Source organism: Thunnus albacares, chromosome 1 (genome assembly GCF_914725855.1).
Source record: "Thunnus albacares chromosome 1, fThuAlb1.1, whole genome shotgun sequence".
Lineage (NCBI taxonomy): Eukaryota > Metazoa > Chordata > Actinopteri > Scombriformes > Scombridae > Thunnus > Thunnus albacares.
Genome location: NC_058106.1, coordinates 29,298,668 through 29,325,991, shown reverse-complemented (window position 1 = coordinate 29,325,991; position 27,324 = coordinate 29,298,668). Strand labels below are relative to the sequence as shown.

Below are 27,324 nucleotides of genomic sequence, written 5' to 3'. Positions count from 1 at the left end.
TGATTAAACAGACGCAGACGAAAGAAGAGGTTGTCATGTTATTTTCTAAAGGTTATGTAGGAACACAGCAGCCATTCACTGCAGGGAAATCTTAGCAGCCATTATATAATATACTGATGAATTAAAATCTCTGTAGCCTAGTTCTCTCCCTCCTGCCATCTCTCTCACTGTCTCTCTCTTTGGTGTCAATGCAGTTGATTGTAGAGCTTGGCCGAGCCTCAGTAAAGGATAACTGGGAAAAGTCCCTCAGTGTGCTGTGCTTTTTGTCCCTTATTAAGCTGCTTTGTTTATAGTTTATCCACAATCCAAATGTTTGTATCTGTTCATAAAGGCATAGGGAATACTAGTACATTCATGTCTGCACTTCCATTTCCTCATATTTCAACAGACTCTTTCTCTTCCTTGCTTTCACTTGCCTGCCTTTTAAGTCACTTTTCAAAGCAGTGTGTGCCATTAACCAACTGTCAATGTAAGGGTTTTTGACACACGGATTAGATTTTGATGGCTTTTCCGACTGTAGAGGCTGTTCTGCAAAAGCCTCAAAACTTTTTTTCAATCCAACTCGGAGCAATTTTGGCTCCCTCCCTGTCATTTAATTCCACTTTTAAAATGAAGCATCGCCCGGACACTGTCAGGTTTTAATGCATCTGAGAGAGAGCACATGCACTTGCTAAAGCCCACAAAGAAACCCTCTAAGCACCTTTACATGACTGAGGCTTGTAAATGTAATTGCTGGTTTCACCTCCGGGCTTTTAAGAAAAGAGGACAGGAAGGAGTACAGATGGATGATTTTCAGTCTAATCACCATCCCTAAATTTCTAAAGTGATGCTGCAGAGGAAGCCAAAAAAGCAGAGAAATGGACCAGATCTCTCCCTCTCTCTGTTAGTATGTACTACAGTATATGTGGTGTGTGTGTAGTTGCCATTTCAAAGCACATTTTAATCTCTACTTTCTATTTAAGCAATTTACTTTCATCTTCTTGCATCCAGATGAGTGACCTTGCCGTGTTCCACTTACACTTAACTAAGAGATGTGTGTTTTTTTTTTAGCATCCACTTCCTCTGTCCCTTGAGATCTGAAATAAACACACAGACACACACATGGACACACACACACACATGCTTTTTGTGTGGGAACAGTTCGTGCTAGTAATGAGACTAAGTGTGGCTGGGCGGATGGACAAATGAATGAAACAGCTACAGAATCACTAGCTGTGTTTGATTTGCCTCCACTAATTCAAAGAGACCATCTGATAAATTGAGAGGATGGGATGTACATCAGAATAGCAAGAGGCACCTCTTTGTTGTTCCCCATTCCCAACCAAATCACACCCCAGCCCCCGTTAGAACACCCAAAGGGGAGACTGTTTCCCTTGTGTGTGTATGTGTATGTGTGTGTGTGTGTGTGTGTGTGTGTGTGTGTGTGTGTGTGTGTGTGTGTGTGAGAGAGAGAGAGAGAGAGAGAGAGAGAGAAAAAGAGAGCCGGGTTGCTAGGAGGTGTGAGTTTTCAGGAGGTCCTGCTGAAAGCAAATGAAGGAGCACTTGTGTCAACATTCTGACGGCAGTGATGAGCCACAAAGCCTGCCGGCCAAACATCCAAAAGGCTGCATCACCTCCCTGCAAAAAAGCAAGAGCCTCACCCTCAAAACCCTCCTTCTACTTCTTCTTTATGTACAGATCTTATATTCCTTAATTTGACTTTGAATGTTTCCGATGTTGTTGACTTGAACTGCTACAGGAAGTTATCACCCAAACTAGTGATTATATATGATGGTCAAAAGTTGTTTTTTTCAAGATTATGTTCAGGCGTTTTTGGCTTGGCACACAGTGAATATGGGAAAAACAAAGAAAGGGATGACATGCAACAAAGATCCCCAGCCGGATTCGAACTGTGGATGTTGCTGTTATGTGGTGTCTGTGTTAGACCGCTAAGCCATCATGACATCCAGTGTTTGTGATTTTGAACCATTTGGACAGATGTATCTGCATTCTTGTCTCCATGTTTTATCACCAAGTCTTATTTCACACTGTGTTTTTCTGCATGTTTCTGGATTTAAGCTGCCAGTATGCTTCATAAGAAGTGCTTGACAGTTTGTTGAATAGCTTCAGAAACCCCCTCTCCCCACACCTTTCTGATGTTGCAATCTGGGGGGCTGTGTCAATTTCGACAATCTCTGTACTTTTCTAAAACTGAAAATCTGACATTCACACCCCCTTCACAAAGCAATTGGCACAATATTTCTGTCACTTTTCATGTGTAAAATCGAGTGCAACACTATGAATGCCTTCCAGGAGAGATTATCTGAAAATGTGCACTGCTATCCCGATATTTAAAAAATTATTGTGTTTTGCTTCATCTCTATAGTCAAATGTAGTGCAAGTGCAACTGAATTTCCAAAAAATTGGCAAAAGAAAATCTGCATTAATATGTGTTTACATCCATTACAGTTATGTGAATATTCAGTACTTTTATGTGAATATTAGGAGTTGGATGCATGGAGAAAAAAGTTGTTGGCACAAATTCTTTGGTCAGATACCATTAAACCATTGCAGAGGAAGAAGCCACAACTAAATTATGTAATTAAAATAGTGCTAGTCAAACCTCAAATGACAGAATGTGCATAAAAATAGGTGGATGTAAATCCACTTTATGATCCTGCCTTCGAGTGTGGCTGTTCTGACCGGCTACACTTACCGCCTGACATGGTCTGACAATACATTGTACAAAGAAGTTCTTTTCAAGCATAACCTGGCCCTTACACGGATGCTTATCAGATGTTTTGCGCTATGAAGCACATGCCTGAAAAAAATAAAAACACTGTGTTTGCATGTGTATGTTTGTGTCTTTTTGAGCAGGCAGTGAGATCGTCATTCATCAGTGAGTAATTGGAAACACATGAAAATGATTATCCTTCAACCATCTCTCCTTTCTTCTTTGTTGTTGACAACTAATCTTATCACAGCCCTATCTGTGCATAACGTTGTGCTCTGGATGTTTATGCTGCATGCATCTAAATGTGTGCATGTGCTAGTGTGTGTGCATTCCTCCACAGCTCATTGGTGGCTTAGATCTTATGCCCTGAGCAGTAGTTAGTCCAGATGTTTGGTGTCTACAGGAACATACTACTTTGGAAACTTTCCCACATGCTTTCTGGTGTGGTTGACTCCTTGCTGGCCCCAAACTTCAAAACAACCCAGCTCTAAAAATAGTCTGAAGCTCATAATCATTCTGCAGACTCTTAATGTCTCTGATAGTCAGCTCACAGAGCTCAGCTAGGACACAAGCAGTATTACCGTCACCCCAGTCATGCTGTAAGTTCCGTATAAATCTCATGGCTCTTAGGCTGGATATACAAGGCACTGAGCATCTGATTTTTAAATCTGGGCAGCTATTCGTTATGCTCTCTCACACCAGAAACACATGACATAACATAAGGAATCGACTTATGAAACCCAGCCAAGTTGAAATATATGTCCATAGCATGAACAAAATCCCTTAAGACCACTCTTTTCTGTGCAGTAATGTTTTATTTCAACTATACATGCCGTGTTAAAAAAATCAACAAAAAATATCATGAAACAAAGACCATCATTATTATTTACACATTCACAGTACAACTTTACAACATATCTACAAGCTCAAATACTCTGGAGATCATATATATAGCTGGCCTTGCATCGCCATGTTGCACAGTATTTAAATCAAATTTACATGACAAAATCCGGTTCATCTGCACATACACAGAGCTCAGACTGAAATATAAAGGCTTCAATTTAGATTGCAACAGAAAGACCCAGTTCATATTGCAATGTACAAGGCAGTTGAGCAGTGTATGTTTGTGTATGTCAATGTGCATGTGTCTAGTAGAAAAGAGAGCCCAAACACTGGTTAGATGACAGGCAGAAAGTCTTTACATACAATCATCACTTGTAAACAAAATGTGGCTTTGGGCTAAACAGGCAACTGACACTCGGATAAGATTGCAGATGTCACCCAAATGATGCACCCATTGCTAAGAGAAATCATCCCTCAGTCGTCCCTACTGGCCAAGAGAAACAATTCCTGTCACTGCAATCCTGGGGAATTACAGATTCTGCGTGACCGCAGCCCATGCCAAAAGACGGCTTTTCATGTGAACACTGTGTTAATACATTGGCTGTGGGCAGGATGTGCTGCGTTGAGCCGACTGCTCCACAGTGCAAGGTATAACCACCCTACATCCCACTGTCAAGAAAATACATTCACTGCATGGCAACTCTACATGGTGGATTAACACCATTCTTTTCAACACCGGCAATAAAGGGGAAAATCAATTTATACCCCCCAAATTTTATTTTGACTGTTCTTTTGTATGACTATCATTCACATGTGGAAAATGTGTCAGTCAATTTGTTTTCCCCATCACTTAAGTTTAGATTAGGTAGTGATCTTTCAACACATATCCTGCAGAATTTAAAATTGCTCATATAAACATTGTTTATATAGTAAATGACAATAAGATACAAAGAACCAATTGACATTGCCAATATATATACTGTAGTAGATCATTTTGTGAATAAGGCACACAATGCACAGATTCAGGTTCACTTGCCTAAAAATATTTATACTCCTTATTTATAGTATTTAAGTATATACAGGATCTTGTCATTCCCAGCATGACTCATTTGGACACATTGGTAAATGTTGTGTTGATTGTACACTGGCCACTCGCAGGGAAGCTGCACAGGGAACACGGGCTGCAGAACCAGCACGACAGATGACAGAGCAGTTACATCCATGTATTGTTCTAGGGTCAGTTTAATATACCTTTAATAGGATTAATGTAGGAGGAAAATTCTAGTGTTCTTTTATTTGGGGACACACAAGTTTAACAGAACAGAAGTGCCCTGAAATGTTGAATTCATGTACATGGGCTAAACCATTGGTGTTGCTTTAGTTTCATATGGTAAATTCCTTAAATAAAATAGTAAAACATTATGAAGGCAAATCATTTTATTCAAAATTAATTTATCGTATAATATGAGAAATGTACGTTTTTCTTAATACCATTGCTACATAAAGAAAGAAGTCTTGAGCCACCAGTATAATTCCTACAAAGGGGCAGAGGTTTCAGTCCAGGAGAGAAGAATTTTTTAACCATGTATCAGTTTTAACAGTGTGTTTGGTGGCTTTAACTGTAGTTCTTGGCTTCTGCAATATAACATGCACACACACACGCACACATACACAAGCAGATCTGCACACCTATATCAGGGCTGTCCCAGTCTGGTAAAGAAATAGATGCATCGAAGACAAACAGCTATGTCTAAAACCAATAGCAGCAAATGTATTAAGGAAAAATTCCCAGTGAGTTACAAAGTCCCTGTCCCAGTATAGGCCTACACCCAGTGTGACCAATTTCACCTCAGCCTAATCTAATTACCGGAAACACCAGAAAATGACACAGGCTTGGTTCAGATAGGTTCAAAACAAAGACCGAAGAAACATCACAGTTGAAATGAGAGATAGTGACATAGGTCTTAGACAGGTCTTAACGTGTATCCTCTGCATGTGGCCCCACTCTTGATTATCAGTTGTAAAGGCCAAACACGTGTGCTGCCTTTATACAAACCTGCTCTCCAATCACCCAACTCACAAACACACGCACACAATCATTTACACTCTTTTTCTCTGTATTCTTGCTGCCTGATTCAGCTGTTTATGGTCATATGTATCTTAAGCAACGCTCACCCTGTAATTATTGAGTTTCCTCTCCTCTGCCCCCAGCCATCTTACTAAGAAACGCATGGTCTACCTCTCCTTTCTGTTTCAGTTCACATTAGTGGGAAGACAGTGCTCAAGGGCAATAACAAATGAGACCCATTCTTCAAGTATTCCACTGTTTTTGACCTGGTACCTCACGCACAGACGCTATAGTGGCCACTGCTGGTGCCGTAAACCTCGTACCTAATGTGGGAACGGGTGACACCCAAGCACAGATACAATGGGTAGCGGCAGATTCACCACTGTCCACTGTTCAGATCCTGTGGCTACTATGACTAGGGAGGGAGACGGAAACATAGGGAGAGAAAAAGCCACAAGGAGTATCTTTGGCCACATATGTGATTTTCCCTTTTTAGTGTGAGTGAATGTGCATATCATTTAAAGGGGGAACACACCTCAAGTCGATACACAAACACACACCGGGCCCTACCCCATCCGAAGCCCTCAGGGCTCAAAGCTCTACAGTCAAGGCCAAGAGCTCACTCTGAAGTGTCCATACTCTTTTAATAACTGTACTTATTGACCACTCGCATCTGTGGAGTCTGTGGTGAAAACCCATTGGGTTTAGGGGGCACATCTGGCTTTAGCGATGGGGTCCGTTTCAGCCCTGTGCGAGGGAGCGAGCCATGCCCACTGTAACTGCTCTGTCGGGATACAGAGGATGGATGGGCAGAGTGCATTCCTGCCCCCATCAATCCACCATGGGAGTCAAGTCTGGAGGGGGGTGTTGGGGGCATGTAACCCCCTCTGTTCATACTGTGTTGACGAGACACAGACACCCCCATGGTTACCCCATTTGGTGAGGTGGATAAGGAGTGCCTGTGAGAGGCACTCCGGTGGAGCTGGTACCCCCCTCTTTGCCTCTCCAGGGTGTCCCCCATGCTCAAGCTGCCCGTTGGTGTGGTGGGAGTGGTGGGCATGGGCACATCCACTCTCTTGGTGGGGCTGTGCCTTGGCAGGGAGGATGAAGGAGAGTACAGGGAAGCCTCGCGGCTGGGTACCTTGGGGGGTAATTCAGTCAGTTCCTCCATGGGCTCCAGTGTGAGCTGTTGTCTCGGGCGTGGCCCTGATCCCTCTTGAAGAATGGCCTTGGGGTTGGCCACAGAGTCATTGAGGTGTTTTAAAAGGTCATTTAGGGTATTTCTAGCATCCACAGACCTCTTCTGGTCTTTCCTACTTCCTTTAGAATCTGGATTCTTCGACTTCTTTTCAGACGAATGTGGCAGTGTATCATCTCCATTGTCAAGGTTAGGATGGTCATGTGTGGCATTGGGCAGGACAACCGCACTAGGGATATGGGAGTGTCCCAGGGCGAGGTGAGGGTGGTGGGAGTTGGAGTTAGGAGGAGCAGGGGAAGAAGGAAGGAACTGAGGACTGATGGCTGATGAGTTGGACTCCTTTCGGGGACCACTGGCCTTCCCATGAGCCCTCTCCCACTGGTTTTTGATGGGCTGCAGGCCTTTCTGCTGAAGCACAGGGGTTGACTCGGGTGTAGGCAGGGCAGCCAGCTCAGGAGGCTGACAGCCATCCCGCAGGATCATGGTCTTGGTGTCACCGTTGGGTGTATTCAGGTCTTTGCCATTGCTCAGCAGATTGGTGTACAGCTTGGGAGAGTCCATGTTGGTCTGGTACTCCTATGTACATGACAATGAATCAAAAAAGTAAGATTAAATTCAGTTTCACATCATGTTTATATCACTCTTCTCCACAAAAGTTCTGAGGGCTGTACCTTTACAGGGCTATCAAAGAGGCCGTTGAGTTTGACAAAGCTTCCAGTAGAATCTGAGCAGGATGGTGCGGATTCTGCGTCCTTGTGGACATGTCTTGGCTTACGGAGGAATGAGTCTCGGTAGCAGAAGACAATCAGACCAGCCAGCAGAGCACCCATGAGAAAAGCAGCAAACACGCAGGTGATGAGAATGTTCATGTGGACCATCTGGTTGGTCTCACCTGCTTGGATATCCCACACACCTACGACACATTGAGGCACTGGTTAACCCCCTGGTGAAAACAGTCAAATCGCTCAGTGAAGCGTCCCTCCCCATTCAATGGCAGAAATGTGCGTGTTTGTGTGTGAACACAACCATGCATGAATTTCTGCTCTTACACCTCCCCTCATACAATGTAGCCAGTCAACCACAACCAAATTTCATAAATACTGACACATTTCTATTCATCTAATCCCAGATGAAGAAGAAATATGGTGAATATTGGCAGAAGCTGTTAGATACCCACATCCATTTCACCATCTATAAGAAGCAGTGCTATGTTAGTCCAGAAAGGAGGACTAGAACTGTTCCACTAGAGGCATTCTGTCATGCGTTTAACCACTACCAAAGGGTTAAGAGTGCATTCTTATCGGAAACAGAGAGCCGAATCAATCTTTTCGCTCAAGAGATCAACCAGCAGGAAGTTGGTCAGAGTAAAGAGGTGCAAAATTTGCCCTCCGGTTGTTGAGATAGCTGCTGCTCTACTGGAGGTTTGTTAGTAACCACAGACATTGAAAGAATTAGTCATCCACCGTGCAGCCACTATAAAGATGTGGCAGAGCAGGCCCAGCCAATGATCTACCAGCCAGGGTAAACTGTTACTAGAGCTTTGGTTAAAAGGTCTATCTTGGCAGAGACAGAAGTTAAATCTAAACGAAAGCTTTTAAAGAAAGAATACAATAGTGGTGTTGAAGGTTTAATGATTAGAACTGGGGAAAATAATGAAATTCAAAGAAAGAAAAGAAAGAAAGAGCATAACACTATTACAATTTAAAAGAAAGAAAACAATGGTAACATGAAAATATAATATGTATAATAACAGAAAGTATAAATAAAAATGTCTATTTGAGAAAGATTGAGATACTTAATTAAAATCTGCCATGTTATCCAATGGAAATTCTAAATAGCTGCCATAGTGTGAACGTGTGTGTGTTTGTATATGTGAGTCTATGTGTGGATTCTCGTTTGTGTGGCTTAGTGATAGTTGCTGGCAGCTATCAGATCGGGCTCAATGCAGCATGCTGGCTGCCTCCCTGCGGGCCTTACCCTCTTGGCCCCCTGGGATAGAGTCTAAAGAATGGGAGGTGGCTGGGTCATCCTGCTGCACAAAGCCTGAGCCGTAGAGCTCTGGACCAGGCCCAGAGCTGGGGCTCTGAGTGGGTATGAGTACTGGGGGGGGTATGGGCTCACTGGGCTGGACAGTGACTGGCGCTGATGAAAACTCCATGTCTGTGGTGACAAACAAATTGTTAACAAATGGTGCAAACGTGGGTAAAGCATACTGTTATCATCCCAGTTAGTAGGCATAGGCAATGGGTAATTTTAAAGGTTAGTGTCCAAAAGTATAATAAATAAAACTTATCATTATTAACCTTAAATAAAATTTTGTGTTCACAAACCAATGCAAGTACATTTCTGGTTTTTGTCTAGGCAATTTGGAAAGGGGAACAAAAGAGGACACTGAGGTTCAAAGAGGAGTTGGTACACAACAGTAAGGATGCCAAGGGATGATAGTGGGCATGCAAGAGGGAGGACGGATCGGAACAGGGAGTGATGAGTGAAAAGGAGAAGTGAATCCGTGCTGTGATAGAGCACCAATGTTGCCTCGTAGAACTGTTGTTTGTGACGTTGAAAATGAAGCAGGTGACATTAGCATTCAGGAGGTGTTTGGTAAGAACAGATGAATGAGTGGTGGAAAGACAGGGTTGGAGATGCTGAACTCAAGGAAAGAAACCATTTGAGTAAAAGATCAAACTAACCAGAGGTAGGATCGCCAAATGATTTGTAATCTGGCGCTGATGTAGTGCCCAAAAACGCTAAAAGAATTAAAAGGACAAGAAATCAGTATAAGGGAATTCAGAAGTAAAAACTAAAATCCCTAAGAGACACTAAGAGTGCAGTTTAGTTGGTTTAACAATAAACATATGAAGCACTCGCTAGCAGTGTCCTTTTCTCACTGGAGTCACTGGAGGCCCTCTGGTTCTGATCAATACTGAGGTTCAGCTTGGGTCATGTTTAGTTGGTACAAATGAAGGGACAGACGTTTTAAAGATAAATCAGTAAAGGCACATTTTCTGGCCATCAGATATTATAAGACCTCTACCATTTGCACCGGCTGAGCATGACCGTCAATTGTACATGTCCATGTTTCTGCCTCGCATGTGGCATTAGTTACAGGTGGCCATGTACTGTATGTAGATGTGTGTGTTAATACTGCACATAGATTTATGTAGGGGCAAGTTACTGGAGTGGTTACTGGTGTGAGTGTGCAGGCTCATGGTGTATGTGAAGATGAGTTTGTGTTTCATTTGCGTACATGTGTGCATTTGTGTGTCAGTGTTTGTGTAACTGTGTGTGTGTGTATTTATGTGTCTGAAGATTGATGGCATGGTATGGAGATGAGTCTTACCGTGACAGTCTCCCAAGTGGGCAGTGTTTCCCAATTCAATGTCCTGCTCATAGCCAGTCCTGAAAGAGAGAGAGAGCAAGAGCCAAACAAAGACATTAATCAAAAAGCTGCAAAAAAATCTTGGCATCTCATTTTCTCATCTATATTTGCACTTTATATTAGAGCTGAGGCTTGAACTCACAAAACACCAGGCTCTATCCTTTCACAGGCTCCATGAGGCTTCCAGCCACAATAAGGATCCCTTGATGCAATACACGACCTGGTGCCACACGAACACACACACACACACACACACACACACACACACAAACACCATTAGAACACTGGGTTTAATCATTCTGGAAAGAACACTATAATGATTTGTGACTGACTGAACATTAACCACAACACATAAAACTGTTATCATTACCTTTATGACATTTATTGAAAAACAAAACAATAAAATCACAAACCTATGACTGTCGGTACAAAACACACTTTAACCCCCTACGTGCGCAACAGTGCGTCACTTACTTGTGGCAGGAAGAATGCCTTTCGCAGCGACTCAGGGGAATACGGATGACACAGCTTGAAAAAGCGACATACAGGCTGTGTGCATCTTTGTCCACGTGCAATGAGAGGACACGCTTGTCATCCTCACGGCTAGACAAGCACCTGGAAAGGGAAGAGAGAAACCCGATCAGATGTTTATCAGATAAGTCTGTCTACTGTTTCAGTCTCAGTAGATTTAATCACTTGTTAGGTGGAGAAGTCACATAAAGTTTTTTTCTCACAGTTTAACAGGATTTTAACCTTTGTCACATGCAAGAGCACATCCACAAATAAGCACGTACACACACACAAAAAAAATCACAAATATACGGTGAATGCACAGAAAGCAGACAGACTGTGCCATCTGTTCCAGGAAACTTTAAGTTGAGAGTTGCAGACTCCTCAGCCGGAAGACAGAAAGGGAAGAGAAAAAGAGAACAGAGGCAGACAGAGAGGGTAAGAAGTGCATGGATGCCTACTTGGCTCTGTTGAAGACGTCTATCTCCTCTAGAAGCAGGCTGTCATTCAGGGACACAGAGGAGGTCTTGGCCAAAACCTTGAGGACAATCCCTGACTCGGCCCCAATGAAAACCACTGTGTAGTTCTTGTGGGGTCCTGCTTCATTGTCCACAGCCAGAGCTGTCAGCCTGTACCTTCACACGCAGCAGAGAGGCTTGTTTTACTCACAGCAGGGGTTATCCCATGCAAAATAGGAGAAGCCATTTGAATACAAAAATCACTTCAGCTTTTCAGTTACTAAAAGTCAAACATTTTGTTTACTCCATGTGTTGCATTTTGCATCAACATCCTGACAATATATCTACAGTGGACAATGTAAGCTAGGAGACATGTTTCAATATTGATGTTTTCATGTGTGACAAATTGCAGTAAATAATTAACTGCTTAGCCATTATATAAAGCTGGCTATTGAACCTCAATACTTTTTGAAGGTCAGCATTGAGTATTGAAATTTTGCATTTACTTAATCTTATTATTACTGTTGTTCAGATAATAAATTTTACACTATTTTATTTAGGCAAAGTTCTTGTAGAGGTGCTTATGATTAAACATGCAGTGAGAGATGTTTGTAGAAAGTAAAAATGGCTTTGTAGAAACACGTTTATATTCCTCAAACTAAGGTATTTATGTAAGTATCAGTTCCATAACTCAGGTATTACTTTAGCAGTATCGATACCAATTTCTCATGTACTTCTCCATTTACCTGACTCGTGTCTTGGTGTACCAAGGCTCATCCCCAATGGAAGGCACAGCCGTGTCCATGAGAGGGTGGGACTTGATGAATTGAAGGGTATCGTCCGGGAACTCAATGGAGCTCTTAAAGGACGCAGCTGGACCATGACCTGCACAGCTCCCAGGTCTAAGATGGAAGGTGCACACGCACAGAGGGCAAAAGGTCAAAGAGCAGCCCATATGATCACACACCAGGGAGTAATAATAATGCGTATTGAAATGGACGGAAAGTGCAGCGAGAGGGTGGGGGAAAGGAGCAGGTGCTTATTAGGATCACAAAAAAGGCCTCAGCTGGAAACATAAAATATACATATGCATAGTTATCCTCCATCAATGATTTACTAGGGTAATGAGGTGCTTCATGGACTTTCTGTTTAGGACACAGGGCAGGGCTACAAATATACGTGCTGACTGTAAACAGGTTAAATATGCATCGTGTCTAATTATACCAAATTAATTATTTAATCTTCAGCAGATGGTGAATGTGTGTGCTGGGTCATAGCTAATAACCTGGTCTCTTAGTAGTTAAAAAGATTTAATTTCATTGGGTTTAACCTGGACAAAGAATGGTTAAGAAAAGGGGCAAACTGACAGGTGGTAAACAGCTGCTGAGTCAAGTGCCACCTGCTGCAAGAAAAGTCACTGCAGTCAAGTCAGTTTAAAATCTGAATTTCTAGATTAAAGCTGTTTTCTAATGATGCTGTCTTGTTTTGACTTATTGCCTTGGAAGATTTTGAATTTGGAAATTTTTTAAGGAAAAGAAAAGTTAAATCCTTACCGAGGTTTGGGCAGCTTCTCCTCTGGAAAAGGAGTCCAGACAGAGTCCGGAGTCTTCTGCTCTTTAAACCGACCCCAAAATACTTTCTCTATGTCGGCCATGGAGAAGGCGCACACTGCTGACCCAGGGATACTGTGGAGAAGTATAGCAATGTAATGGCCATGTTTCACTTCTAAATATCTTATTGCTATCCTGGGATTAGTCAGCTAAAAGCACCAATGGCTCACCTGTTCATCTGTGTGGTGAACACCCCCACCACTGAGGGGACTCCGTTGATGTTGATGATGTCAGTGATGGACTGAAGCACATCAAAGTAGAAGAAGGACTCCCCTGGCACAGAGCAGTTCAGCCTTGCCTTTACAAATGACGTCCAGTGTTTCTCCAGCACTCGCTGTGACCCACCAATGTCATTCTTACAGATCCGGGCCACACGAGAATACACAACCTGCGAGGAGTAGGGTTTAAGAGAGGACAGAAGCGAGTGGAAGAGGAAGGCAGCTGAGTGAACGTCACTAAAAACACTTCAACACACTGAATAATGCATCTCTCCATCCTGTAGCAACTCGGCACAGACGACTTAACAAACACACACACACACACACACACATGCTCTCATCTTTAGCTTTGTGTGTGGAGATTGTTCACCCTGACTAAAGCAAACATTTAAAGACAGAAGACACCGACTGGCCTTGACTGGCCTAATGCAACACCATGTGAATGTGAGTCTGATTCTACACATTACTAAGGCTTAGAGTATAAATTAAGTGTGTGAAGCAGTTGGCTTAGACAATTTTAATAATTTACCAGTGCAAACCTCCATCAGAGGCCAGGTGTCACCCCAGCATTAGTAGGGTTGAAATATTTATTAGGTGGTGGCTGATGGAGGAGGGTGGCTTTCTGTGGCTTAGCCAGACCAGCTCAGGATGAGGCATGGTCAAATCTGAAGTTGGCCTCAAACACAGAACATCCTAATGCCCTCTGCATGTGTGTATGTGTTGCAGAGAGAGGCAGACACAGAGCGTGCAATCTCTGGGTGACAAATCCTCTCACTGTGTAATGGTTTTACATTAGTAGAACATTCCCAGCAAACACTGACTGTTGAAATTTTCTCGTGTATTCTAATGCGATGTACAGCCATCGCCCCGTTACCACTGGGGCCATTTGTGGCAGAAATGCATGCACTGAGGGACGTGTAAGCCTTTTTTTGGATAACGTCCTGCACACTGCATCTGTGCAGAATATGTAATGTATTATAAACTGCAGGTGGACTGTCTTACCTTGCCCAGATTGCTGTGCTCCACTGCAATCTCTCGGTAGAAAAAGTACACATAATTCCCATACTCTGCTGCATGCAGGAAATGAGGTTCTGAGGGAGAAACAGAGGCAGAGAGTTGAAGTGTATTTCTGCACCGTCACCACCACTGTGCATGTTGAATATTTCAGGGATTTGTACAAGACTGTATATGACTGGGGGTGACCTAGATTGCCTGGGAGAGAACAGGCCATATCCCCATGGAGATTGGCAAGGCAGGAGAGCTCTCTATCACTTCAAAAACAGCTCTGACAGCCACATACATACATACATACAGACATACACCATGCAATGGCACCATGGGCATTTAGCTATCTGGCAGGTAGACGTGTATCTCCAGGAAGGCAAGGGGAGAGAGAAATAAAGATTGAGATTGTTGAAGAAGCATTTGCTCACCTTTCAGCCATTTGGAGTCATATTTGATAGTCCTTAAGGCTGATCCATCACCCATACTGCGGTAGATGACAGAATCACTGGCCTGGAAGTCAGCTACAGTGGCAGAATACAGCTTCCCCTCTAAGAAACAAGACGACAAGGAGCACAGTCACCAAAAACTAGGGTACACTGCTGTTAGATGCTTTGTTGTTTCTCTTATTTTATAAGGCTTAATTGGCTGAGTTGTTATCGCTGCAGGCACAGTTTTACAGTGGCAAAGACACAGAGGTGATAATGAGAGCATAAGTAGGAACACATTAGTTCTTCTTCAGCAAGACTAACTATGTGTGTGGGTGTGTGTGTGTTTGACCCTTACCAGCGAAAAGGGCAACGTTGGTTTGCTTGGAGTCAAACGGGCACCGTGCCAGTCCATTGATCTCCTCCCCATCAAACTCTAGGTTATCCAGCTGAAGGGAACATAACAATCACCCACACATTAAAGCAGGATTGTCGAGGGACGCAAGGAATACACATAGAAACATCAGCACGCACATGAATTAGTCAAACTAGTCTAGTCAAATTTAGGGTGTGTTACCCAAATTACGTTAAGGACTTTTAACACAATACTAGTCTTACTGTGTGTGTGCCGATGTGCACATCTAAGCATGCAAATCTGTGTCTCATTAAAGTAATGTGGCAGGCCCTGGCTGTGGATACTGACCCTGTAGTATCTGCACATGGGGTTGAAGCCATTGGTACCACAGATGAAGACCAGGTCATCATTTCTTGGAACCAGCACTTTGATGAAGTTATGGCACTCGTCCTAAAAACAGAGACACAACACAGGACAGCGTGTTGAGAGCCAGCCAGCTTTCCTACTCACAGTTTAAGTCTCTGTCACGTAGTGGAACAGAGAGAAAAGGTGCAAGGTGAATTATTTTTATACGGACTCTGTGTTTTCCCTTGACGGCACACATCTCTCTGTCAGCTTGGCCCGATCGCCATGTTAGCTTCTGTAAAAAAAAAAAAAAAAGCAATATGGAGCATTAGACACATGCACGGCACTACACACTAAATGCACACATACAAGCACACACTTACACACGCACACAGTCCTCCCTTTTCCACTCTCTCATTTTACAACCTGTCCAGTTTGTGATGAATGGCTCGGTATTTTCTATGGAGCCCTTTTTGTGTTTGTGGATTGAGAGAGCAGCTTGTGGCGAGAATCTTACCCGGTAAGGAATGATCTCATTTCTGTAGGATTCTCTCAGACTGACTAGGTACACCTGGTCTCTGTGGACAGACAGTAACAAAACAAACATGACACAGCAGAACTACGAATAAACTTACTGTATATAAAATGTAATTAGGGTTCATAATTGTCAGTTTTTCTGTTCCAAAAATAGAAATCTGAGCGTTTATCAGTGTTTAATTTGAATAGTAATAAAGTGTAAAAATTGGATTAAGAAATCAATGATACAAAAAAATCCAGGTTAAGATCCAAATTCAAACATAACCATTTCCAAAACAATTTCTTGTTTTGTTCATACTTAAAATGAGCCTGGTGCATAATCAGCAGCTCATTTACATTGTTTTCCCATTTCTCCATTTATTCACCATTGTAGGGAGATTTTCAGAGCTGTGTGCATCACAAGAGAACCTCATTTATTGTAAACTATGTTCTCAGCCTCTTCTTGCATCAGGAAACACACAGCATTTGGGTTTCTGTTAACAGAAACCTTGTTTTTGTCAATAAAGACTGACAATAATGAGCCAAAAATATAATGTATTAAAATTTCTGTATTTTATGAACAACAAACAAGGTGTTGCGGGGGTTAATACAGAGTGACTTCTGGTTTACCTGAATATCCTCTCTGCTACACTATTTTACACGGCAGCCACATACTGTTTTGATTATATGTCAGTTATTTTAAAAAGTTAACACACCCAATGGGGATAAAATGAGTCAATCCCTAGAAAACAATATATCGCTTCACTTTCAGTAAACACATGCGAATACCCCAAACTGGCACTAGGAGGATTCACCTGACAACAATGATACATGTGGTGGCGATTACAGGGGCTCTAGGGGTGGGAGTTTTATACTGTAGATGTCAAGGTGATTTCCTGCTACAATATTAGTGCTGGCGGTCAGATTAATCCAAGTGCCCATAAATACCAAAAAGACATGTAAAGATGCCAAGAAATCCCTGACAGAGCGTCAGGCCTGGATGATAGACGTCTTTCCTGGATCAATACTGGCCATATACATCAGATGCAGGCCTAGAAGCCACAGATCCAATAACACTAAGAGCTTTTTTTCCTCCCCCTTGCACCACTGTTTACCTGCCAAGGAGTGACTGAGTATATTGGTGTGGGGGATGTGTGAAAGAAAAAGAGAGAAAGAGAGAGAGAGAGAGGGGGGGGGGGGGATAGTGTGTCTGTGTTAAGTTTACCTGCCAGCGATGAACAGAGTGTCCTGTATCTTGGTCATCAGCTGAAAGTCAAGGCGATGCTGTGACTCGTTGCCAGAGGGCCTGCCTCTGAACACAGGGTACCTCCGTGAAACTGTGAAAACATCACACGGGCACACATACTATTAATGGGAAGCCAATGGTAGCAGCAGACACCAATGCAAGGATAAGCCACAGTCACCTCTTGCTACATTAAACCCAACTGTACTGATTAGACCTAAATATGCTGTGTATGTGCTTTATACAAATCCTTCCACAATTAAGGTAATGGTACAGTACAAATATCTTTATTCTGTATAATTATATCTGTGTGTCATTGTCTTGGGTTTGTGCGTTAGGCTGCCTATGTCAGCACATCTCTCTGTTCTTCTAATACATCACAGAGATGAAAATGAAATCCACTTAATGCAACAACTGACCATACAGCAGATTGATTTTTTTACTATGGATATGACACACTAGTGTCTGAACTGCTGACACAACAAAAAGGAGGCTGCCTGTATTTCTCTTTATTCTATGTGTATTGCGCCAAACACCATAGCTGCTGGAGTGAGTAGAAAGTGTATACTAAGGATAGTTGTTGACTTTTTAGTGATGTTACAGTAATTGTAATCTCTGCCCCTGTCTCTGCTGACTTAATTTGCATGTATGTACTCACAGTGTGCGTCAACGACATCGAGGGGTACGATGTCCTCGGGGAAGCTGACTGCGAGGAGAGTGCGTGAGGCTGTCAGCAGCAGCAGCAGCAGCTCACTGAGCAGAAGCGCAGCTCTCTGGCCCATGGCTGCTCACTGACGACACTTCCTGTTTCACACTAGTGGAGATGTTACCTGGAAACACACACAAATGCAAGCTTTTGTTGCTTAACATGTAATCACATTCCAGGTTATATTTGTCCTATACTGCTAAAAACTGTAGCTTTATGTGCCAAATCATAACCTTTTGTAAAAAAAAGACCAATTTCCACCGTTAAGTGTGACTTTTCCATGTTTTCTTTGTTCGCAGATACCCACTACGTTAGTAAAATACAAACATAATGCACACATAATGCCCTCTCTGGCTTATTGATGACTGAGCTCTCAGTGGCAGTGCTTGGCGTTTCCCCTCTGCCTCTCCCTGCATCTGTTGTCTAAGCGAAGGTCAGCCAACTGACCGGTGGGGTGTCTCGCTGTGTGTTGGATGCAGCGGAAGTCCACTCTGTTAGAAACGTGGCAGGCCTGCTGTCTCTGTACATCTGTGCTCTGATTGGTTTGTCCTGGGCCAGGCTCAACACTAATCAGCACATTGCAACTTCATCACCATCACTAGTGCAGCCTCTGCTCTGACCTTAGCCGACTTCTATTAGCGCTCTGTTGGCTGTTATTGCTCCAGCCTTTCCTTGGGGCCAGTGAGCTTTATTGCAGTGCAGTGATTCACTCATCTTTGTGTTATGAGAATCTAGCTGCGGACAGTTGTTTTGACATAGTAGTAATTTTTTGCTGATAATAGTTTGTATAGCATCTGATTGTAGACATGATACACCAGCAACTACAGTGGTAACAATTTATTGTGGGAGTGGCAGGGGTTTAGTGTGTACGTGAGTGCGTGGAGGAGTTCTTTAGAGACAGACTGGTCTGTGCATATTAATGATCGGTGTACATTCAAATATTTATAAGGCAAACAAATTATTCATGTAGGCAAAGCCTGAACGGATATAAACAATTTACTGGGAGACGTCACACAGGCAAAGGGATGGATTAGCTGGGAGCACACTGGGATACACACACACACACAAACACACACACACACACACAGCTGCACATACATAATCACTCTTTCACATGGTGTAATGCAAAGACTGATGCATGTACGCGCACATGAACACACACACGCACACACAGTATTGACTCATTTTTCAATTAGCCCCAAAGCACACCTGCTCCAGTGCTGTCTGTGAGCCCTGCCTGCCAAGCCATTAGTGCTTTGATTGATCCACACAGGAAGTGTGGCAGATCAGCAGCCAGCAGAGGCAATCTATGGGTCACGTCACTGTCGCCATGTGAAAACTCCTCCAAATCTGATCACGTTGTTCTTGTAATACGCTAAACATTTTCACAATTAAATGATCAATAACATACATGGCTGTCAACTAGAAAATAAGCCTGTATGAGGTATTTACCTGACATGAACAGTATATATCAGCATGTCAGCCTTTTGTCTATAAATGTGGATTACATAATATAGAAATTGGCCCCACTGCCTCAAAGCTTTCATGTTGACATAAAGCAGGCAAGATTTTTCCCAGGCACTAATAATCCAATTTTGGTCAAAATGGTTACTGTACGATGATGTGTCACATAGAAGAATGGAAGTGATGGTGAGATAGAATCAGAGTAAGTGCAGTGTTTTAGTCATCAACTGTGTGTAATCATGCCTATTCAGTACTCTGTGGGATACCGAGGCCTTTGAAAGAGCAATGCCATTATGACGGAGTAATGCAGGCCTGGACGAAATGGTGCTTCATCTCAATTAGTCCACTTAATAGTTAAATTAGGGGTTTGATGTTTTGGCAAAATAGGAAGATTGTATGAGGGTAAAAGAATATCTCATTCTTCCTACGACTGAAAAGATCAATGATGCTGGAGCAGTCATTATACTCTAATCTGGATATAAATAAATCTCTGGACACAGATATGTGCTCACTGGCTGGAAGATCTATACAGAAGAACAACTGTCAGCAACTTTATCTAAACGAGAAGTGATGATACTGCTCTAGAAAGAGAGCCAGTGGTGTTCCTTAAAAGCACCGCAGCTGTTTTTTTACTGCCTGGTTCAGACACTCGCACCAAGAAATGTGCTGTGTTAAAACCCAAGCAATAAATTGCTGAGTTTCTACAAGAAGCTGGGACAGGAATAGATACCAAACTCACAACAATAGAAAAAAGGAGAGCTATGAAAAGTAAATAAACCAAGCTCTGCATTTCAGTTCTATAGTGCTATCATACAGGCTGCAGGCTGTGCTCCGAGCCCAAACTTGGCTGTGTTCACAGGTAAATCATTTCCGTGGTTGTCAGAATTTAGCGTCCTGCTCTACATTGCCTCTTCTTAAGCACAGAAATACACATCGCTTTTTCCTGCTATTCTCTCCCACTAAACAATTCAAGAGAAAAACACTCCAACCAGAGGCAGAAGCTCAGCTCCAATCTCCCATGATTCCTTGCATGGTAATAGCCACACTGCGGAGGCGAAGGCTTTCCTCAGAAACTTTAATGTAAAACAGAAACAGAAGACATCCAGAGGTCAGCAATCTAAAATTACTTCTCAATCTCTAGTGAGCCCAGCATGTTTTCTATTGACTATTCCTTTGCGCTCTTTGGTTCCTGCCCTCCAGTGAGTGTGTGACTGTGTGTGTGTGGGTGGGTGTGTGTGTGTGTGCGTGCATGTACATATAGGCCTCAACAAGCCTAGAGACGCTGGGCTTGTCACGCAACTCAGTGCCATTCAGCCTTGCCTCACTCTACCTCTGTTATTACAGGCTTTTCAATGTCCTACAACCACGCACTTTCCCTGCTGATGTTGTTGGCTCAGGCCCATGGTGTTAAACACGGGGGATGGGAGAAGTGGGGGGAAGGGGGTCTGGCGGATTGCTATTTCTGTTGCTGGTGGGTGTAGGGGTCTGTAGCCCAATTCTGGTAGTTAAAGCTGAAGATTTAGTGTTCCAAGCTTAAAATGACAGATTAACACACATAGTCTCATTTTAGCTGTGCTTTCACTGGCATATGTCAGCCACAAACTCTCTTCGACTGCAATGTTGGATGTATTTTGCAGGGAAGTCCCATTAGGAAGAATTTGGAGCTAATAAAAGGACGGCAAACAACAGTAGTGCGTGATGTTTTGTAAATTGTGTGTGAATGTGATGGGTAGATGTAATCCCAGCAGAACAATGGCTGTTGCTGCTTGAGGCTGCTTGACTTGTCATCCTGCACCATACTGAGCTGTAAACCTAACAGCACAGGAAATCAGATAGCCCAGGAGTTCAGTTTCAGACATTTCACTCCTCACACTTGGTGTATGTATGTGTCAATGCATGTGTAAGCATGCGTGACTGTCTGTCCAAAACTGGATATGTCCTATAACGCGGTTGTCTTAACTCTGAGAAAGTAATCAAGATTCAGCCACACTGGAGAATGAGTCAGCCAGATGATTAGAGCAGACACCACACAGGCCCAGAAATGATTACTACTCCTTTTCCCACTTCAATAATAACCACTACCCCTAATTGCTTGCTATTTACCTAAGGATCACTTCTGAGGGGCTTGGTTGGACTTGTTGCTTCAGAGATTTGGCTGAAGCAGAGAGCTGTGCCACCCTAAACCGTGCTTCCCTCCCTTTCTTCTCTACCTTGGCGAGAGGAGGAGTGAAACAGGAGAAAGGCAGTTCTCAGCAGTAGTTCTGCTGTAGTCAAGCACAAAGGGGCTGAGCTGCAGGTGTGACCAAGAAACAAAAGGGGCTTTGGGCAAGTCAACACAATAGAGCCCCACCCCCGGTCAGTGGCCCTATGTTTAGGAGCGCTGTTCAGAGGCTCCTAAAAGGGGGTTCTGAAGTAACAAAGCAAACTATATAAACATGTTGACTCCAAATGCTGCACAAAGGGTCAAACTTTTATTACTCAACCATTTCGGCATTGAATAAACTGATTTCCAAGAAGCAGTTTAGGGCAACCATGAGGCTGTAAAAGGGTTAACACTGATCACTGTATGGTTTAATGGCAGTTGTTCCGGGTTACAGCTGGCTGTAGTGGAGGTTAACGGTGGTCGTTCTGGTCGCTGAGTTCTGACCCTGTGGCCAGTGAGGCGAAGTGAGACACATCAGCCAGCTGTGCTGTCAATGCACCTTGGTTCTGATGTTTAACCTGGCTAGAGCGGCATGCTCCTGCCAACACCAAGTTTATAGTTTCAGTTAACTAGGCTGGGGTTCTCTTATCTGTGTGACAGAGTTCAGACACCCCACATTTCCAGGGAAATGTAAACACGTGGTGCAAGTTTTTAAATAAATCAGCTATGTCTTCATTTCTGTAAAGGGATCAGTCTATACGCCTTTGAGAAAATGGCACCAATAATCTAATTAACTGAAATTAAATATAATTGTTCACTTTTGTTCATTTCTACAATTATTTTAGCACACCAGGTCAGTCAATGGTGACAACTTTAGAATAAACCATTTGATTTCTGTTTTGGTTCATCTCCCTTTGTTCATTTTCCTTGATTTGGCTCATTTTCTCAGATGAGACACAGTAGAACATTTCCTAAAACTACTCTAACCTATACACCTCATTATAAAACAAATAAACCATTCTGATTTCTATTTCTTTATTCTGCATTATTCGCCTGTTTTTCTTACTTCACTTGCTGATAATTTTTCAAGTTTTGCGTTGACATATTCCGTTTCTCTTTTACGCACACAATCCACGTTGCAGTCCGGGCTCAAATGCTTGTATTGTGCGGACTGGGGCGTAAAGGCATTCAAGTTTTATCCGTGGTAAATCTTTTCAGACCCCTTTAGTCCACATGTAGGACTCATACAAAAGACAACAAAGGGACAGCGATGGAGTGACAACAGTGATGGGGCTGCGTTTAACTGCCTCCACAGCACAAATGCATACACAGGGTTGGGCTGCTCTGCCTCTAAAAGGCATTGTATTATCCAATAAAGCTAGGTATATCGTAATGAAATCGGGAATATATAAAATTGATTCAAGGCATCAGAGAGAGGACACCCAAAAATCATTTAAGTCAAACTGCCCGTTCAACTCGTCTTTATTATTAAAACTGTGTTTGCCCGCATGGTCCGCTCAATCATGTGCAGTTTAATACATTAATTCTAATTTTTAATGAAGCCGAAATGTCAGAAAACACTTTAATTCTTATCCTGAACCACTTAACGCAACTCGCAAGCACCTATAATAAAAGAGATGCGATATTGTGACTGAAACTGAAACAAAAATAAGGACACTTCTTTAAATGAAAGGTCTGTTAAGGTCCGGCACTGGTTTAACTCTGATTTTACTGTCGGTCACTCATCATATATGATTACTTTTCTAATCTAAAATGTTATATATTTTAGGCTACTTCGAAATCCATGTACTCGATTCCTTTTTACAGATTTCTGATCACAAAGTATCTCCCCGGATAGAACAGAAGCCTGAGTGAAATGTCCTTTATTAAATCCGAGATGTATCTTAAAAATACATCACTGATCGTATCCTAAAAAGAGCTAAAAAGAGAAAAAAAATACACTTTATCAATAATTAAAAATCGCTGAGGACACCTACCTTGAGTATCTGAATTCACTCATGAATGGGGCAATCCGACTGAATGTCATATTCCTTTGGTAATCCATTTAAGAAAAAACACCCAGCATGTAATATTCCTGTTATTTCAAGCTCCATCCGGACCCACTTTTTTTTTTTTTTTTTTGCTTTTTATCCAGTTGCGCACAGATTTCAGCTCCGCTCGCCACATAGGAGCATTTTGACTCTGACTGCTCTGTCTCCGTCCTCGGGCCCCTGAGCTCTGATGACTGATCTTCAAAGCAGAGCCACGACCACACAGCCCCCTCCCTCATACACCCAATACACCAGCCCCTTCCACTACTATTAACTTTGGAAACCAGAGGGAAAAGACATAAACATTAACGACGCGCTATCCTCGCTACACCGCGCATTTACTTCACGTACAATCATTGATTTAATGCCGGTTAAAACGATAGAAGGCGTGTGAACTGGAGGAGAGCATGATACAGCACATATCCACCAGTGTAAAAAAAAAAATTACTAGTGACACAAATGCTTCTTCTGTTTGTTATACTAACGGGCATATCGTCACAACTTTGCATTCATTATTTTAATAGACGGTTTCATAAAGCGACTATACAACTTAACACAATAAAGATTTGACAGCTTCGATAGGAGGGTAAACTGTCACGCAAATAAAGAGGTGAGTAAACAGTTTAGATTTGGTTCACTCTCTGGAAAGCGCTGGAAAGACGCTTTCCGAACCGGACAGATGAACGCTGCCAGTCCTATGAAGAATGAATGAATGCATAGTCTGTTACATTCAAGCATAAGTAAAAATAGTGCAGACCTGAACTATTTCTGTCCTGCAACCATCAGTTTTGCAGAGCAGCATAGCGACGTGGTCAGAAGAAATATTTTGTTTCCCAGCAAAGACTTCTCCTCTCTAGTTTCCCCCCTTCGACTTTCACTGCGTAATGCGGCGCAACAAAGTACATATACATATCTGCAAGGAACTCACCTCATCTGAATTGGTTATTTTGTATCCCTTTGTGTTGCTGTAATCCAAAAAAATATTATGCGCGTCGTAGTGAATCAACTTCTCCTGGCTGAGAGAAAAACAAACTAATGCACGGCAAATGGTGTAATTCGACCCGTGCTAAGTCAATCCATCCAGAGAGAGATCCACAGCCTACCAATAAGCAGCGCTCTTGCTCCAGTCCCTCCCCCCACCATCCATCTCTCCTCAGTTGGTTTGGGCTTCTCTGCTTTGCTCTGGCTTCCTTCCTTTCTTTCCTAGAGCCCGGAGAGAAAGAAAAGCGGACCCCCCCTCTCTCCCTCCCTCCTAGTTCTTCTTCTGTGTGACCCCGTATTGCCCCCCCTTCTGTTAAACCCCATCCCCCAACTCCAAGTCAGCAAGAGCGCCTAGTTAAAATCATTTCAGCTGAGTTGTGGCTGCTTTAGAAATGTTTAGATTTAAGAGGGAGACGGTTTAAGCACAGATCTCCTTCTATTATACTGCATAGCAGCATGAAATGGATTTTCCTTTTAAAAGTGGAGTCATTATTAAGGACTAAGACATAAAAGTGTAGAATAAAAGTTTTATTCTGCACCTATTACAACAAACTAAACAAACCTAAGCATACAGAAATGTAAACTTCAAAATGTTATTTTAATACATACATCCATACTACAAATAGATTTCTAAGCAAACCAAACCTTTCGAGGCACCATAAATCTCCGTGGGATTGTTAAATGATTGTTATCCTGTTTGTTTTTTCAGCTGTATCTACATGCGGGCATCAGGCATTCTGCATGTGCATGTGTATGTAAACATTAATAGGTGAGTCCCTGTATGCAGGCTAAGCCGAAGTCGTCATCGAACGTGTCAGGTCATTCCAACCAGGTCTACAAAACGCCGGACAAAGGAGGCCCATTTGCACCCCATTAGAGCTGCAGGTTAGCAGATGTGTGAGAATCTCTCCCACATGATCATCCTCACCCACTCGCACACCCTCCTGACAGCTTCCATTATGAGCTGAGAAAGTGGGATCTGCATCTCAATACTTGCACAGGAAACGCTAGTTTGCACTGCTGATCTGCCTGATCCCTGTTTGGCACTTCTTGCATGTCCCACCCTCTTCCTCTTTTTTTTTTTTTTTTTTGAGTTGCATCTCAATATCCCATCTCTTCATTTGAGAGAATCTATCCTTTTATCATTCTCTATTTTTTTCTCCAATCTCATCAGGGTTACCTCAGCTGATGGATTTTAGTCCTTCATTTATGTGACTTTCATTCCCTCTCACGTTGTCTCTTGTGCTTCAATCATGCCACTCAGTGTTTCTGTCAGTCTTGGGTTACTTCTGTGCACTGCCCTTGTATCCTGTGGAGACTGAATCAGCACGAGCATCTACTAGTGGGAGAGGGGGGGAAGATGGATAGATCAATGTGTCGAAGGTTTGCGCAGACGCAGGTACTGAGTGTCAGGATGGGTGATTAGATATATGGATCTGTGGATGTCTGGTGATTGGTGGTTGTATTGATTGTCTTTTTTCCAGTGAATTGGCAGTTTTATTAAGGGTGTAATGGAAATGTGACACCATTTCATTAGGTTTTAATAGGTTTTGGTGCACAACTGTTGGCTTTAACAATTCTTAATCTACTTGTCATGTAATTTTTTTGCCACTCATCATCAATTATCACTGACCCAAGGAAATTAATAAAAGAATAAATCACAAAGTCTGTGTGATTTTCCAGTTTATATGACAACCAAAACTATCCCATCTTGTGATGTAATGATAATTACTTAAGGAAGACAGAGAAAATAAGAAAACCAAAGGATGAAGTTGCAAGGTTGAGGAATTTTAAAGTGTTATGATTGTTAATTTTATTAAAAAAATATTTTGATTGAAAAAAAAAAGATTTATTAAACAGTTGTAAGAGAATATATGATTAAATGGAGACACAGTTACAAACAGTAGTGCAAGCGGAACAGATGGGTGATGGACAAAGGTCTGAGAGTGTGTTTGGATTGACAGTGGGATGGACAGATGAATGTATTGATGTTGGAAATGGTGGAAAGATTGAGAGATGGATGGTGGGAGTAGAGTGATATGCATGCAGTAAGGGGGGTAGACAGAGGACAGAAGGGCTGAGCCTGATATATTCCCCCGGGGACCCTGCAGTGTGTAGGTCAACCCCAGGGGGTGTGCGAGGGTGGGCCTAGGGGTGCGGAGGAGAATGTGAGGGCTTGGCCTTAGGTTGGGCCTACCAGAGAGTGCATCACCCTCCACTCCCTTATTTACTGCCTGAAATGCCAGTACAGATGGCCATGTGTCAAGAATGGGGGTTGCAGGCTTAAGGATGGGTCTGTGGCCAGAGAACCAAAGGGTTTGATGTTTTACTGCAACATCCCCATTTCCCACCAGCTAATCAGAGGACAGGACAAGTTAAGGGGACACTTGTCTAGAATAAAGATTAAAAGTTGAATTTAAACATGTCTCAATTTCCATCTCACATCATGCCGAAGAAAGATAAAGTGACTACACCTGTCTGTCATAATGATCAAGCAAAAGAAAGACATCTCTGCTGCGTGTGCTCCAGTTTTCAGAAGTAATGAGAAGATGACAGTTGCATCAGCAGCGGTGTGCTAACTAGAAGAAAAGGTTGTGTGCTTTGTGGTTTGGCATTGAGTGTTCCATCAGATGGCTGCCTCTCAGGGTGGGAGCAGTCTGGAGTGAGCCTTCATGGTGACCTCTGATTGATTAAGAGGCCATTTCTGGCACTTGGCTGGCCTGGGGCACCATTTGTCACCTGACTGTGCAGCCCTGTTGAGAAGCTTCTTGTCCTCCAATCTACATGTAGACCTTTTCGCTAAATCCCCAACTCAGCCGGATCCACTAGGGCCACCCATGTCAAAAATCTGTTCACTCACTCTGGTGCTCCGCCTTTTGGATTAGAGTAAACACCAAATGGCATGATAAAACAATACTTAATACTATAACATGTTCATGAAATACTTTCTCTGCAAGTGATATCTTACTGTATTTATCTGCTGGATTTTTAACTGAAATTATATGTATATTTTCTAAGAAATCAGTATGTATATGTCTCTGAAGAAATAAAAATTGTACTTACTCTTCTGCTGTGATAGCGTGTTATTCTGTA

The 27,324-nt window shown here is 42.7% G+C and overlaps 1 protein-coding gene across 5 annotated transcripts; it reads right to left on the bottom strand.

The window, feature by feature from the left end:
• Positions 1 to 3,521: 3,521 nt before the first annotated feature.
• sema6dl (sema domain, transmembrane domain (TM), and cytoplasmic domain, (semaphorin) 6D, like) lies at positions 3,522 to 24,420 on the bottom strand. 5 transcript variants are annotated; one of them, XM_044353854.1, is made up of 20 exons: positions 24,179 to 24,420; positions 17,545 to 17,716; positions 16,869 to 16,980; positions 15,645 to 15,705; positions 15,360 to 15,422; positions 15,131 to 15,232; positions 14,786 to 14,876; positions 14,431 to 14,550; positions 14,000 to 14,088; positions 12,950 to 13,167; positions 12,723 to 12,854; positions 11,916 to 12,071; positions 11,173 to 11,346; positions 10,676 to 10,816; positions 10,344 to 10,421; positions 10,163 to 10,221; positions 9,513 to 9,569; positions 8,800 to 8,982; positions 7,494 to 7,735; positions 3,522 to 7,398 (listed from the first exon to the last, which is right to left on the bottom strand). In XM_044353854.1, the coding sequence occupies exons 2-20, from the start codon at positions 17,666 to 17,668 to the stop codon at positions 6,268 to 6,270; spliced, it is 3,333 nt and encodes a 1,110-aa protein (XP_044209789.1). In that variant the 5' UTR covers positions 17,669 to 17,716; positions 24,179 to 24,420; the 3' UTR covers positions 3,522 to 6,267. The 5 variants fall into 5 exon arrangements, with proteins under 5 accessions (XP_044209789.1, XP_044209798.1, XP_044209807.1 ...); XM_044353863.1 differs by lacking the exon at positions 24,179 to 24,420 and adding an exon at positions 23,197 to 23,431; XM_044353872.1 differs by lacking the exon at positions 9,513 to 9,569.
• Positions 24,421 to 27,324: the final 2,904 nt, after the last annotated feature.

Bases quoted from the DNA above. Each gene is read 5' to 3' on its own strand.
- sema6dl (XM_044353854.1), bottom strand. From the start codon at position 17,668: ATGGGCCAGAGAGCTGCGCTTCTGCTCAGTGAGCTGCTGCTGCTGCTG. The intron at 8,983-9,512 runs GTTAGTTTGATC...TTGTCACCACAG, and splicing joins ATTTGGCGATCCTACCTCTG to ACATGGAGTTTTCATCAGCG. The intron at 7,399-7,493 runs GTACAGCCCTCA...TCATGTACATAG, and splicing joins TCTTTGATAGCCCTGTAAAG to GAGTACCAGACCAACATGGA.